We start from the raw sequence: 11,150 nt of genomic DNA, 5'->3' as shown, positions 1-11,150 counted from the left end.
CATACAAAGGATAAGCAGGTCTATTATCTACTTAGGTTTGATGAATTTTCTGTATTCGTTTAATCTCAATAAGCACTATTGGGAACAAACCTTCCTCCTTCGAATGTTGTTGTAATGTTGAAGTCTTTAATGATACACCACTAGCCCATCACGAAAGCCTCTTTGGGCTATTCTCAGCCCATCTTAGAGCCTTTTATTAACTATCAAAATACATGGGCCTTAAACATTCACTACAAAATACATTACCATGCAAATTTGTGTCCACTGGAGAAAATGAGATATCATATCTTAGAATTCAAGATGTTTAAACCACTTCATGTACTTCCCATAGCTAGAGAAAAGGACCAGTCACAATCACAATCACAATCACAATCCTCATGTATTTTCACGCAAACTTCTACCAATCTTCAACAATATTATAAAAAATGATATTGTAATGTATTCATAATAAAACAAAAATATTATAAAATAAACATTAGACTTTGAAATTTCTAAAGATTTACATTAGTGTCATGTGATTTCCAAAGTCTAAACCAACTTACTAAACCAAATTTGAGCAAAACAAAATTTCACCAAGTTGAGGTCAAATTCAGCTCATCTCATTGTCACTCCTATAGATGGCTAGGAGATTCTAGCACTGCATCTCAATCTGATGCATGCATGATCTTTTTTGTTTATTGTTGAATTTGATTTTACCAACATTCACCATTAGTTAATCAAGTTAATTTTGACACTGATGATTGAAAAGGGTGGCATTCATAATTAATGCAACGTACAAACTAACCACACAGCCCAAAAGCAACTGAAGTATCAATAGTCATTGCAGAACAAATGGGATATTAAGAGTATCAATAAAAATAACTATCAAAATTTGGCATTTCAAAGACCTGAAAGATGGGGTTCAAAAACTTGATAAGATTCAGAAAAGTATTACTATTACAGACTCTATCACATGATAAATTATGCAGGAATCTTGTGGTTGTTTTCAGGTTTCACTTATTAATGTAACCAATTCTTGACGGAAACTTGGAATTTTGTCTGCCTCAACAGCCATAACTAATCCCATTGGCCTGTAATTCTTCAGCTGTAATAAGCAGAAACATAAACATATAGTTCAGAATCATTGATAAAAAGATATTACAAACCATTTCTACAACATAATAGGTTAATAATGTAACTAATAAATGGAATCAGTCTTTCTATTTGGCTTTTATTCTATATTGATCATTGGCCATCTTGATATAATAAACCCCTCCTCATTTTTCTTGCTTTGGATTCATCAATTCTTTATTTTATACCATTGGATCTTTAATTAATTGTCTTCATTTTAAATATTTCCTCTATCTTCATTGAAATATGTGTAACCTTTTTTCATCATCACTTTTAAGTTTCTCTTTGTCAATGTTTTTCTTCTTTCAGTTTCAGCCCTCATTTATACCTTTTTAAAGTGTTGTTAATCTTTAATTTTACATAAATATTTGAAAATAATTTAATACGTGAGTATATTTGAAAATAAATAAGGTTATGATCGGGGGAAAAGTCAATCTCATTCTACATGGAGTATGGAATCCACAATCTAACCACTCTTATAATGCATGGTGACTTCTGATTCTATGGATTGTGGCATGCCACTATGTCAGTCTATGTTTCTTTTATGCTAACAAACATGAAAATGGTAATTCCATTCAATAAAGTAAGGAATTGAATCATTATTTTGTTGACCGAATTAAATGGCTATGAATTATGATCAAGATATATGAAGGATGAAAACCAAACCGGTGATGGGTGAGATTATTGTGAGAACTGGATAAAGATTTAGAACTGATTAAGACCGAACCCATGTAGTGCACAGGTATTTGACTAGTTTAGTCCGTTGCTTAGAAACAGAGGAGGCACAGGTATTTGACTAGTTTAGTCCGTTGCTTAGAAACAGAGGTGGCACTTTGGCACTATGTATTTTAAGAAAATGACCATAACCAATAACTTTCTGCAAGTTTAAATAACATCATGATAATGGTAACTCAGATTCAAGAAGCATAAAACTTGCCTCATGAGGTGCAGGCTGCTGAGGTCGCAATGGAAAAATGAAGGACCACGAGCTTAACTGGAAAATATTTTGGAAAATAATCAGTAACCAGAGGCCAAATAGTGCAAATGACACCACCAAAATATCATTACTTTGTGAAATATTTCGTCCTCGGGCTTTATATATATCATTTCCGCCTCACTATCATCGCTCAGTTTTCTTTTCTGTTCTGCATTCTTGTGCTGTATTTTACATGCAGGAAAGAAGTAAAGCATCATTAAACAATGACAGTGGAAGAGAACAATGATCATGACACTAAAATCTAGAGAAATCAGTAAGAGGATAGTTAATAGAAAACAGCAGCATAAATACTTTGTAAATTTTGCTAAGTATTATATAATGCTTGAACTGGAAGGACTTCCGGAGGTCCTCTGTTGGCTGAAAAATGTGAAACAAGACAATGTAAGTTTTCATACAAATTACTATAGCAGTCAAATATAAACATGTTTTAACACCCGCAAACATTTGACACTAACATCTTACCTCATCTTCGGTGGCCCATGACACTTCATCAAAAAGGCCATCATAAAGAGGTGGTAAAAGCTGGGGAGGAAGGTTCACTACACGCTGTGACACCAAGAGACCAACATCACATGCTTGTTCCTCCAAAAGCAATCTCAATTTGTCAACAACACCCTTGTCCTGGCACGCTTTATGGAGGTAGTCCTTTACTTCCATAATACATTTTTGCTCCTGGTAAAATCAGTAGCCAAGTTTTTACAAGTCTTGAGATGAAAAACCAGTCACAACCAAATTTGGCACTGTCAAAAAGAGTGATCTGAAGACATAAAATAAAGTGAACAATTGCAGATACAACAGAGAATGAATATGGTTCAATATTAAAAAAAATAGTAATATGTAATTCTAATTTCCTTTTGTTAAAAACCAACTTTCCCAAAAGCTTAAGCTGTTCGGTGAAGCCAAATGAATGGTTTTATAAATTTAACACCTTTCTTGTAATCAAAGTACAAGGACGGTTGTTATTTATGGTCAGAGGAGCATTCCATAATAAGTAGCAAACTAGCAGACGCATAGAATATCTGGTTTCTAAATATATAAAAAAACAGAGAGAGACTTTAACCAACCAAAGAAAGATAGAAAATGCACACACGCAATAAAAAGAAAAATAAGTTGGCATGTTTCATGTCAAGTGACCAGGTAGTTAAGACAATGATTATACATAGCAACATTTACGGCAGTGAAAAGAAAATGAGGCGAATAGAACAGGGGACACACCATATATATAACACAATGTCACTTACCCTATATCTCCATAGATTAAGAGCACTAACACAAGCAAAAAGTCCTTCATCCTCATCATCCTCTATCTTAACAACAGTCCCTACTGTGGTCTGCTCCAAAATCAAATCTACAAAGCCACTCAAATCCCATTCTTTATCATCCAAGTAAGTTTGCAGCAAGGTCTTCACTCCATGAAAATCATCAGGTTTAGGGTCGAAAAAGGAAAAATCTGCTTGGACAACTCCCTTAAACAACAGAGAACCATATTTCAATCTATTATTTTTAGTTTTTCAATGATACAATCTTGAATTGTAAAACTTTACAATACAAAGTGAGCATAAAAACATATCATAAGAAGATATCTTACATCAAACTGCTCATCCGATGATGAAGCAGATTGTTCTGCTTCGTCATCTGAAGTCTGCTCCGCAAATCCATTACCTAGAAAGTAAACCATAGCACACAAAATGCAAAAAAATAACTCACTCGAAAATTAAAAAGAACCTGAAGACATGGATTTATAATATAACTAAAATAAGTGTCATCTCACTAGCAGAGCTAGGGTTAGGCTTTTCAATGAATTCTGACTCTCGCGTTTGACACTTTGCTGTTGAAAGAGAGTCCATACGAGCAAGAGCACGTGCAAAAGGGGAGAATCCAATTGGTAAAGTCTTGAGTCGTTGGCGATGAATTCTTGGCCTTCGGGGCATTATATGATTTTGCTAGACTGCAAGTCTGAAACTATAAAAAAATATAATTACACTGTCAAGTTATGCAAACATTACATATAGACACAAGCACACAAAATTAAGATGTTATGCTAAGTTTAAAGCATAGAAATAATGGCAAGCAAAAAAAACTGAAAATTTCAGCTTTTTCGCAGCTTAATTTTTTGTAAAAGCCCAACAAACAAATAAGCAAGTGTGAAAAGTGAGTTTTAATCAAAACAATCACTTTATCCTGAAAAAATTAAACAAACGGTCCTATTATGCTATGTAATAGTCATAGTAAGATACTAAGATATAAAACTGCATAAAATGAGCATAGCGAAGGAATCTATAAGCATAATTATTTAAGACTGTGCCTTCAAAATTAACTTTGAGTTAAATAGATTACGAATAATTGATTAAAAACAAAGAAACTAGTAAACTTAATAGCAAATACAATAAACCAATAAAAGCATTCCATTCCTAACGCAACAGAGTAAGTGTAAAGAACTGGTGCGGGAGAGAGATATAAGGGTGGGGAACCTGAGAGAGTGTCACAAAGCCGAAGATGGTTGCCGGAGTCGGTGGGAGCCGCCGCGTACGGTGGTGGGATGGTATAGCAATGAGAGAGTGAAGAGTTGAGCGTTGTTTTGTTAATGAAAGAGGGTTTTGGTTTGATGGGCCAGGATGAAAGTGGTTCGAGTAAACCCGGGTTAGGATGGGTCAATTATAAACCATTTTTTGCTTTGATGAGTCATTGTACCAACTAACAAACAAACCCACAAATCATAATATCCAAGTAATGGAAATAAATAATCACTTTCCATGTCATGAGAATCAAACAAATTTGGGAACTTAATTTCAAATAAGGATTCCAACTATAGGGATGAGGGTTTTCCTTATTCCTATCTTGTCCCCTCTAAAATCGGACCATGTTTGAAAATGTGTGGAGAATTTATCCCCATAAAAACTAAACAAAATAAATTTGAAAAAAAATGAGTTGTACAATAATTATAAAACAACTAATAAGTACTTCGTGAGTAAGGGTGGAAATGGGTCAGGCCGCATATCAGGAGCCTATTACCTGACATATAATATGTTAGGCTATGCCAGACTTTTTCATTAACAGGTCAGGCTCAGACTTTCTAAAAAACCTATTTAGCTTAACATGTCAGACTTTAGGTCACCTAAAAGGTCATTTAAGTCTAACAAGTCGGCCTATTTAGTTATATTTAGTTATACTATTTTAATATAAATAATATTATTATATATGTAATATTAATATAAAAATGTATACAAAAATATAATTTAATTATTAGAATTAGATTGTTCTAACTAAAAGTAGGTCTATAAGCACATTTAGATATAAACAGAGTAGCATATTTCATGATCATATAGTATAATAAGCCTTTAAACAGGCTAACAGACCAGACCAGACTTTTAAATAGGCCAGATTCAGACTTTGAATTTTTTTAAACATGCTAACATGTCAGGCCCAGGCTCCTATATGCTATATAGGTTGGGTCTTTTTAAGGCAAAGTCTGGCCTGTTTCCACCCTTACCGATGAGGCAAGAATGAGATCCGTAAGGTCTCCGGTTCAAGTAGAGTGAGACTTAAAATATTGTAGGGGTATTGTTTTTACTATTTTTAAGTGTATCTCATTATCTTGTGAATAAGAAATTAATTATTTTTAGGATATATGGATGTTTATTCCAACAAATAAAAAATTAAAATTTTAATCTTTATGATGATTGATTAAAAAATTTACACTACTAAACCAATAGTTTATTGTTTATTTAAAAATATTTAAGCTTGAACAAAAATGGACTCAAATTTAATATCACCCTTACTAACTTTCTGGACTCAACTGGGTCACATGTCAACGATGGACTTTGTACATCATCTTTCAAGAAAATTAACTTTGCTCATAGCCATTTGCTCTCGGCCCTTTTCATATTACTCAAACGCAAGCCCACAAATCACAACAACCATTTAAACCTATGCCATCTTGTTGGGTTGGACCGAGTAAGACTTATCTTTTATCCGTTCTTATATTGGTCGAGTAATTTTTTGAACTCGGATTTAGACCTAAAACTAACTTGATCCTAAATGTTGATCGGGTCAGCCTTTGAATCCGAACTCGACCTAGACTCGATTAAATACAATGCATACCCAAAATCTTCTCATTATTAATTATTATCATGGATATGTAATTTGACATATGAAATGACATATGTGTTATATTGTTAAGCATGTATATACAATGAAAAAATTAGAGAATAATGATCTTTCAACCAAAGAGATATCTTACTTTGTTGATGATTGAATTGAGATACATACAAACATGATGAGTGAATAAGCATGTGAAGGTTTGAGTTGGGTCATGTTTGTCCCTTACCCGTCTCTAAATATTGGACAGGTCTAATTTTTAAATCTGAACATTGTCCTAGACCGAACAAGACCCGACACTATTTGATCTTAATCATGATCTGGCTAAGTCAGGTGAGCGGGTAGAGTCGAGTCACGCTCAACCTACCTTCTATCTATGTGTTTCTCATATTGCTCGCATATCGTTTTTTTCACCCACCACTCTCTATCATCCCTTTCATACAAATTAGAATAGAGTATAAAAATTTATACACAGTTTATGTATTATTGAACATTAATTTATATAAGAATCAATAGTGATTAAATATGAATGATGAATAATATATTATCAACATATAAATATATTATATTGTAAATATATACATATTTTTGGCAGCAAACTTAATAACACAAATCGTGGAGATATAACCTATCTGAATGTATAAATTTGTAGATAGATTATATGGTGTAGCCTATTCCAGAGCTGTTGGAATTTCTAAATGAAAATCATTTTTCGTATAATTTTTTTCACTCAATTAAGTTTTTTAGTGAAAATAAAAAGTGATAGTGCGATAGATAACAACCACTTAGACATGCAAACATTCTAATCTAATATAATTATGAATGATTCTAAACCCTCCCACCACATTCTCTTTTTATAAATGGTTTAGTCAGAAATCCACAAGAGGACTTCATAATTAAGCTACAAATTTCAAGCTCATCAGCTGTGTTTTAAACCCAAAAAAAAAGTTAACTTCTTAAGTTGTTGAGCAAGAATTCTCATTGAAAAGCATGTAACCACTAACGCTTCATAATCGAATTAACATTTTTTTTTATCTTCTACAACATATATACATTTGTAAGTTTGTGAAGCTGTAAATAAATATAATTCGAACTCCAAACTAAAAACATTGGATATCGCATATAACATAGATTGTAATAATATCTACTACACTATCAGTGTAAAGATTTATATTACAATTCTAAAACTTTGTCTATGCTTTACTTAAAATCTTAGAACTTTCACAATTTGTAAGTTACCACAAAGCAAGGGAGAATAGCTCTAGGGTTTAAAACATGGAGCTCTTCAATATCTGATCCAGCTCTTTTTTTCTTCACCAAAGAATCAAACCCTAAATCAGCATTTACCACTTCTTGGATCTCATGTAGAGGATTATGAATTCTCCCACCTATTACTCTGCAAACTATGACACACCTTCTCATACAATCGTTACAAGATGACCCAATGGAATCAAAGGCTTGATCACTTGTAGAAGTAGTTAAAACCCCAACAGCGCCTTGAAATTCTTGTTCTTTTGTGGAGAAACCATGCCTTAAAATTTGACACAAACCACATTGGTCCAAAGTGCAAAGAAGATCAGAAGAGCCATTATTCATGCCAAGAGAGCATGCAATAGTTGTGCCATGAAACCTTAAGAGTTCATTTCCATCAGCAAAACATCTTGGGAGCTTGTCTTGAAGCTTTTCAGCATTGTTCATTGCCATTTCCCTACATTCCTCAAAGCTAGAAAATGTTTTTTGATGATTCAGCACTTTCAAGACACATTCAATCTGTGGTGGGTTGGTTTTAGAATCATTATAGGTTGTGGTTGTTTGGCATATTTTTTGCATAATCTGCCAAGATGAATCTTCTTTATGGAGTTTAATGACTGCAAAAAATGTACATGTTAAGTTCTCAGAATAAAATTGCACATATATCTCCCACTACTCAGACTTTGCATTATAATTAACAAAGTTGTCCGAAAATTTGTTCTTTTGAAAGACACTCCATTATATAAAGTCAACATATTATTATTTGAACAATTATTTCTAACAGCTTCTATATTTATATTGCAAAGTATAAAATGTAGAAAAGTAGATGTTTTAAAATATTTTTCAATATTATAAAGATCACACTAAACAAAACACCAAAACCACATTTGTATTTTCTATATATGAAGACATACAACTTTAAATTGATTTTAATATATACGGTTAAATTTTGTTTATACATTTTAAATTTTGAAAATGGAAATTATTTTTAAAAACAATTCGTAGCATATCCTTTCGTTTACGTTTATAAGTTGGTAGATTATAACTAGCTGCCTCATTTCGTTATGTTTAAGACAAAAGCTGATCAGTTTCTACCCATAATCATAAGATAAATAATCTTAGTGTTGCATAGAAAGACTAATTATCAAGTGTGTTGATGTAAATAAAATTAAACATGGATAAAATTGGCTTAGAAAACCATGCTAATTCAACTAGAAAGAGTAGTGGTGTTTACCTGGATTATCAACAGGTGTATCAACAATGTTTAGAGATTTCATTTTCTCCCTCCATGATGGAGAATCTCTGTTCACCATCACGTTCACCTTTCGCTTTGAGTAGAGATCCCATTCATCACAACCAACATAATTTGTTTTCTCTGAAACTATAGTTGTAGGATAATTTTCCACACCTTTACAAGAATCTTCATTTTCAGGAAAATGACAACATAAAAAATTATTTAGAACACTTGAGGTATCAAGGACAATTTTTTGTGCACTGCTTCCTTGTGATGTTTGACTACCTTTTTTTAAGTGACTCTTTTTGCTACGCTTTTTTCTTTGATCACTTTTATTATGGTGCAAAGTCCTAATTGGATCATGAACTTGTTTGGATTGCCATTTGAAATAAAGTGATTTCTTCAGAGATTTCCACAACTGTGACATTCTATAGAAATGTTTTCTATGTGATGTGATGGATTCATGATTCTTATCAAGGATTTCTGTGAGAAAAATATATACAAGATATCTCTTTTTTCCAATTGCAAATGCATGTACATAAAGGATGCCAAATATCTATAAATCATGTAGATTCTTAATTTGCAAATTGTTTCCATTTGTTGGATCTAAAATCTAACAAAGTAAAATGATGTATTTGATGGATTATTTATATTGATGGGTCAAAATAAAGTAGTAATGGAATCTCATTCATTGATTATCTATTTAAGTAAAAGATATTATATATTATCCACTACGTTTGTTAATTATTTAATTTTTATAAATGGATATAGGATGAATTCCTTAAAATACCATAATATTTTGAAGATTTATTTTGATTCTATCCTTTCTTGTTTGACTATATATTTCCTCTTTCAAATTGTACTAAGTTGGTATGGATATATTGTATTAGTCAACCCAATGATTTATTGATATTTGGTACTATGTGTACTATGTGATTTGCTATTCAATAACACTTAAAATAGTAATTCAATAGCATTTGTTCATACTATTTATGTGAATAAAATGTAATATAGGATTAAATTCTACAACATTTTTTAATCTTCATAGAAAAGGGAAATAGAATGGCGTTTTTTTAAGAAAGTGCCTTAGAACCCTTAAAACTGTTAAAACAGTTGAGTTTTTGTTAGTCGGTTAGTTAATTTGGTTAGGGTAGTTAGTGTTTTCTTCCCTTTATATAGATGATTCAATGTAACTTTGGAATTCAATTCAATAACATTTTCTCATTCTTTCTTGTTCATCAAGAATCTCTTATCCATGCATACTACCATTTTAACATGGTATCAGAGCTAATTATTTCTCTTTGATTAATTAGTTCCGCTTCTCATCAATTCCAAGATTCATCATTATCACTCAATACATCCTTTATCACCTTGCACAGACCTTCAAACTTTTCCTTAAGTTCTTTCACTTGCTTCTTTTCATCTCCAGTCTCTTCGAGTGGAAATAATGGTCAACTTCCATATGAAAGTCCAAAGAATGTTCCACCATTTGCATCCATTGGCAATGCTACAATGTAGATTGATCGTGCTTCTGGAAAGATTAGTTCTTTGCAATTGTAATTTGTTTCTGAATGGATGACATTAAAGATGATGATACAAGATATCTCCCATGGGCCAAGATATCTTCTCTACACGTTCTTTGGTTTTATGACTCGAAACAATAGTTATGTTGTTTTAATATGATCAAAGCAATATGATGCTACTGCAAGAACTTGTTATATTTGTCAAGAAGGGGAAGTCCAACAACTTGAAGAATATAGGGAATACCAAGAACAACATTAAGAAATAAGAATATGTAACACTGTGAATTTTCTGTGTATGTTTTATTAATTATTTATTTTAACAATGATTAATTTTAGAAATTAATTGGTATTGAATTAGACTAAATAGTAGTTGAGTGTTAGTTTTTTTTTGTGATTTTGATTTTCTATTTTGTGGAAAATATTCGTAATTTTCTATGAAGGAAAGTTTTTGAGCTGCTGTCGGGCCCAAATTTGCCCGAATTCGGCCCAATAACGTGTTTTTGAGTTCCGTAACTCGGAATCGAATTTCGATTGTGTCATTGGCTTCAAAATATTATTTCGAGTGAAGATAGACATCAAGTTTGTTCATAACATATTTCTAATTATTTTTCACTCCGAATTCTGTGTTTCGAAGTTCTAACCGTAAACCGAAATTGGGATATTTTTATTATCCGACCGGGTATTAGCCGATAATACTCGAGAATGGTTTAATCGAGAATGTGTCATCGAAAAGGTCACATCACTTTCATGTAAGAAGCTTCATTGTTAAACAAGCAAAAATACATATCCTCTTATACAAAATCCCCTAAATCACTCAACAAATCCTCTCACTCCACCACCATTAGACACATCACCTATGCTAGTCAAAATCTACTTAATTTGCATTAAATTTTATGATTTGATGAGGGTGAGTCTCTCCTATAAATATTTCACATCA

The 11,150-nt window shown here is 32.2% G+C and overlaps 2 protein-coding genes across 3 annotated transcripts; both read right to left on the bottom strand.

The window, feature by feature from the left end:
- LOC109361533 (protein BCCIP homolog) lies at positions 738-4,764 on the bottom strand. Of its 2 annotated transcripts, none has more exons than XM_019607015.1 (9): positions 4,579-4,764; positions 3,879-4,069; positions 3,696-3,769; positions 3,349-3,573; positions 2,570-2,779; positions 2,399-2,464; positions 2,179-2,268; positions 2,048-2,104; positions 738-1,084 (listed from the first exon to the last, which is right to left on the bottom strand). In XM_019607015.1, exons 2-9 carry the CDS (start codon positions 4,036-4,038, stop codon positions 986-988), a joined length of 981 nt encoding a protein of 326 aa, XP_019462560.1. In that variant the 5' UTR covers positions 4,039-4,069; positions 4,579-4,764; the 3' UTR covers positions 738-985. The 2 variants fall into 2 exon arrangements, with proteins under 2 accessions (XP_019462560.1, XP_019462559.1); XM_019607014.1 differs by having other exon boundaries at positions 3,879-4,061; positions 4,579-4,763.
- LOC109361869 lies at positions 7,427-9,117 on the bottom strand. Its single transcript, XM_019607401.1, has 4 exons — positions 8,976-9,117; positions 8,691-8,876; positions 8,239-8,243; positions 7,427-8,128 (listed from the first exon to the last, which is right to left on the bottom strand). Exons 1-4 carry the CDS (start codon positions 9,115-9,117, stop codon positions 7,427-7,429), a joined length of 1,035 nt encoding a protein of 344 aa, XP_019462946.1.

This window comes from Lupinus angustifolius, chromosome LG12 (genome assembly GCF_001865875.1).
Source record: "Lupinus angustifolius cultivar Tanjil chromosome LG12, LupAngTanjil_v1.0, whole genome shotgun sequence".
Classification (NCBI taxonomy): domain Eukaryota; kingdom Viridiplantae; phylum Streptophyta; class Magnoliopsida; order Fabales; family Fabaceae; genus Lupinus; species Lupinus angustifolius.
Note: the sequence above shows the minus strand (reverse complement) of the source record. Positions and strands in the feature narration are given on the sequence as shown.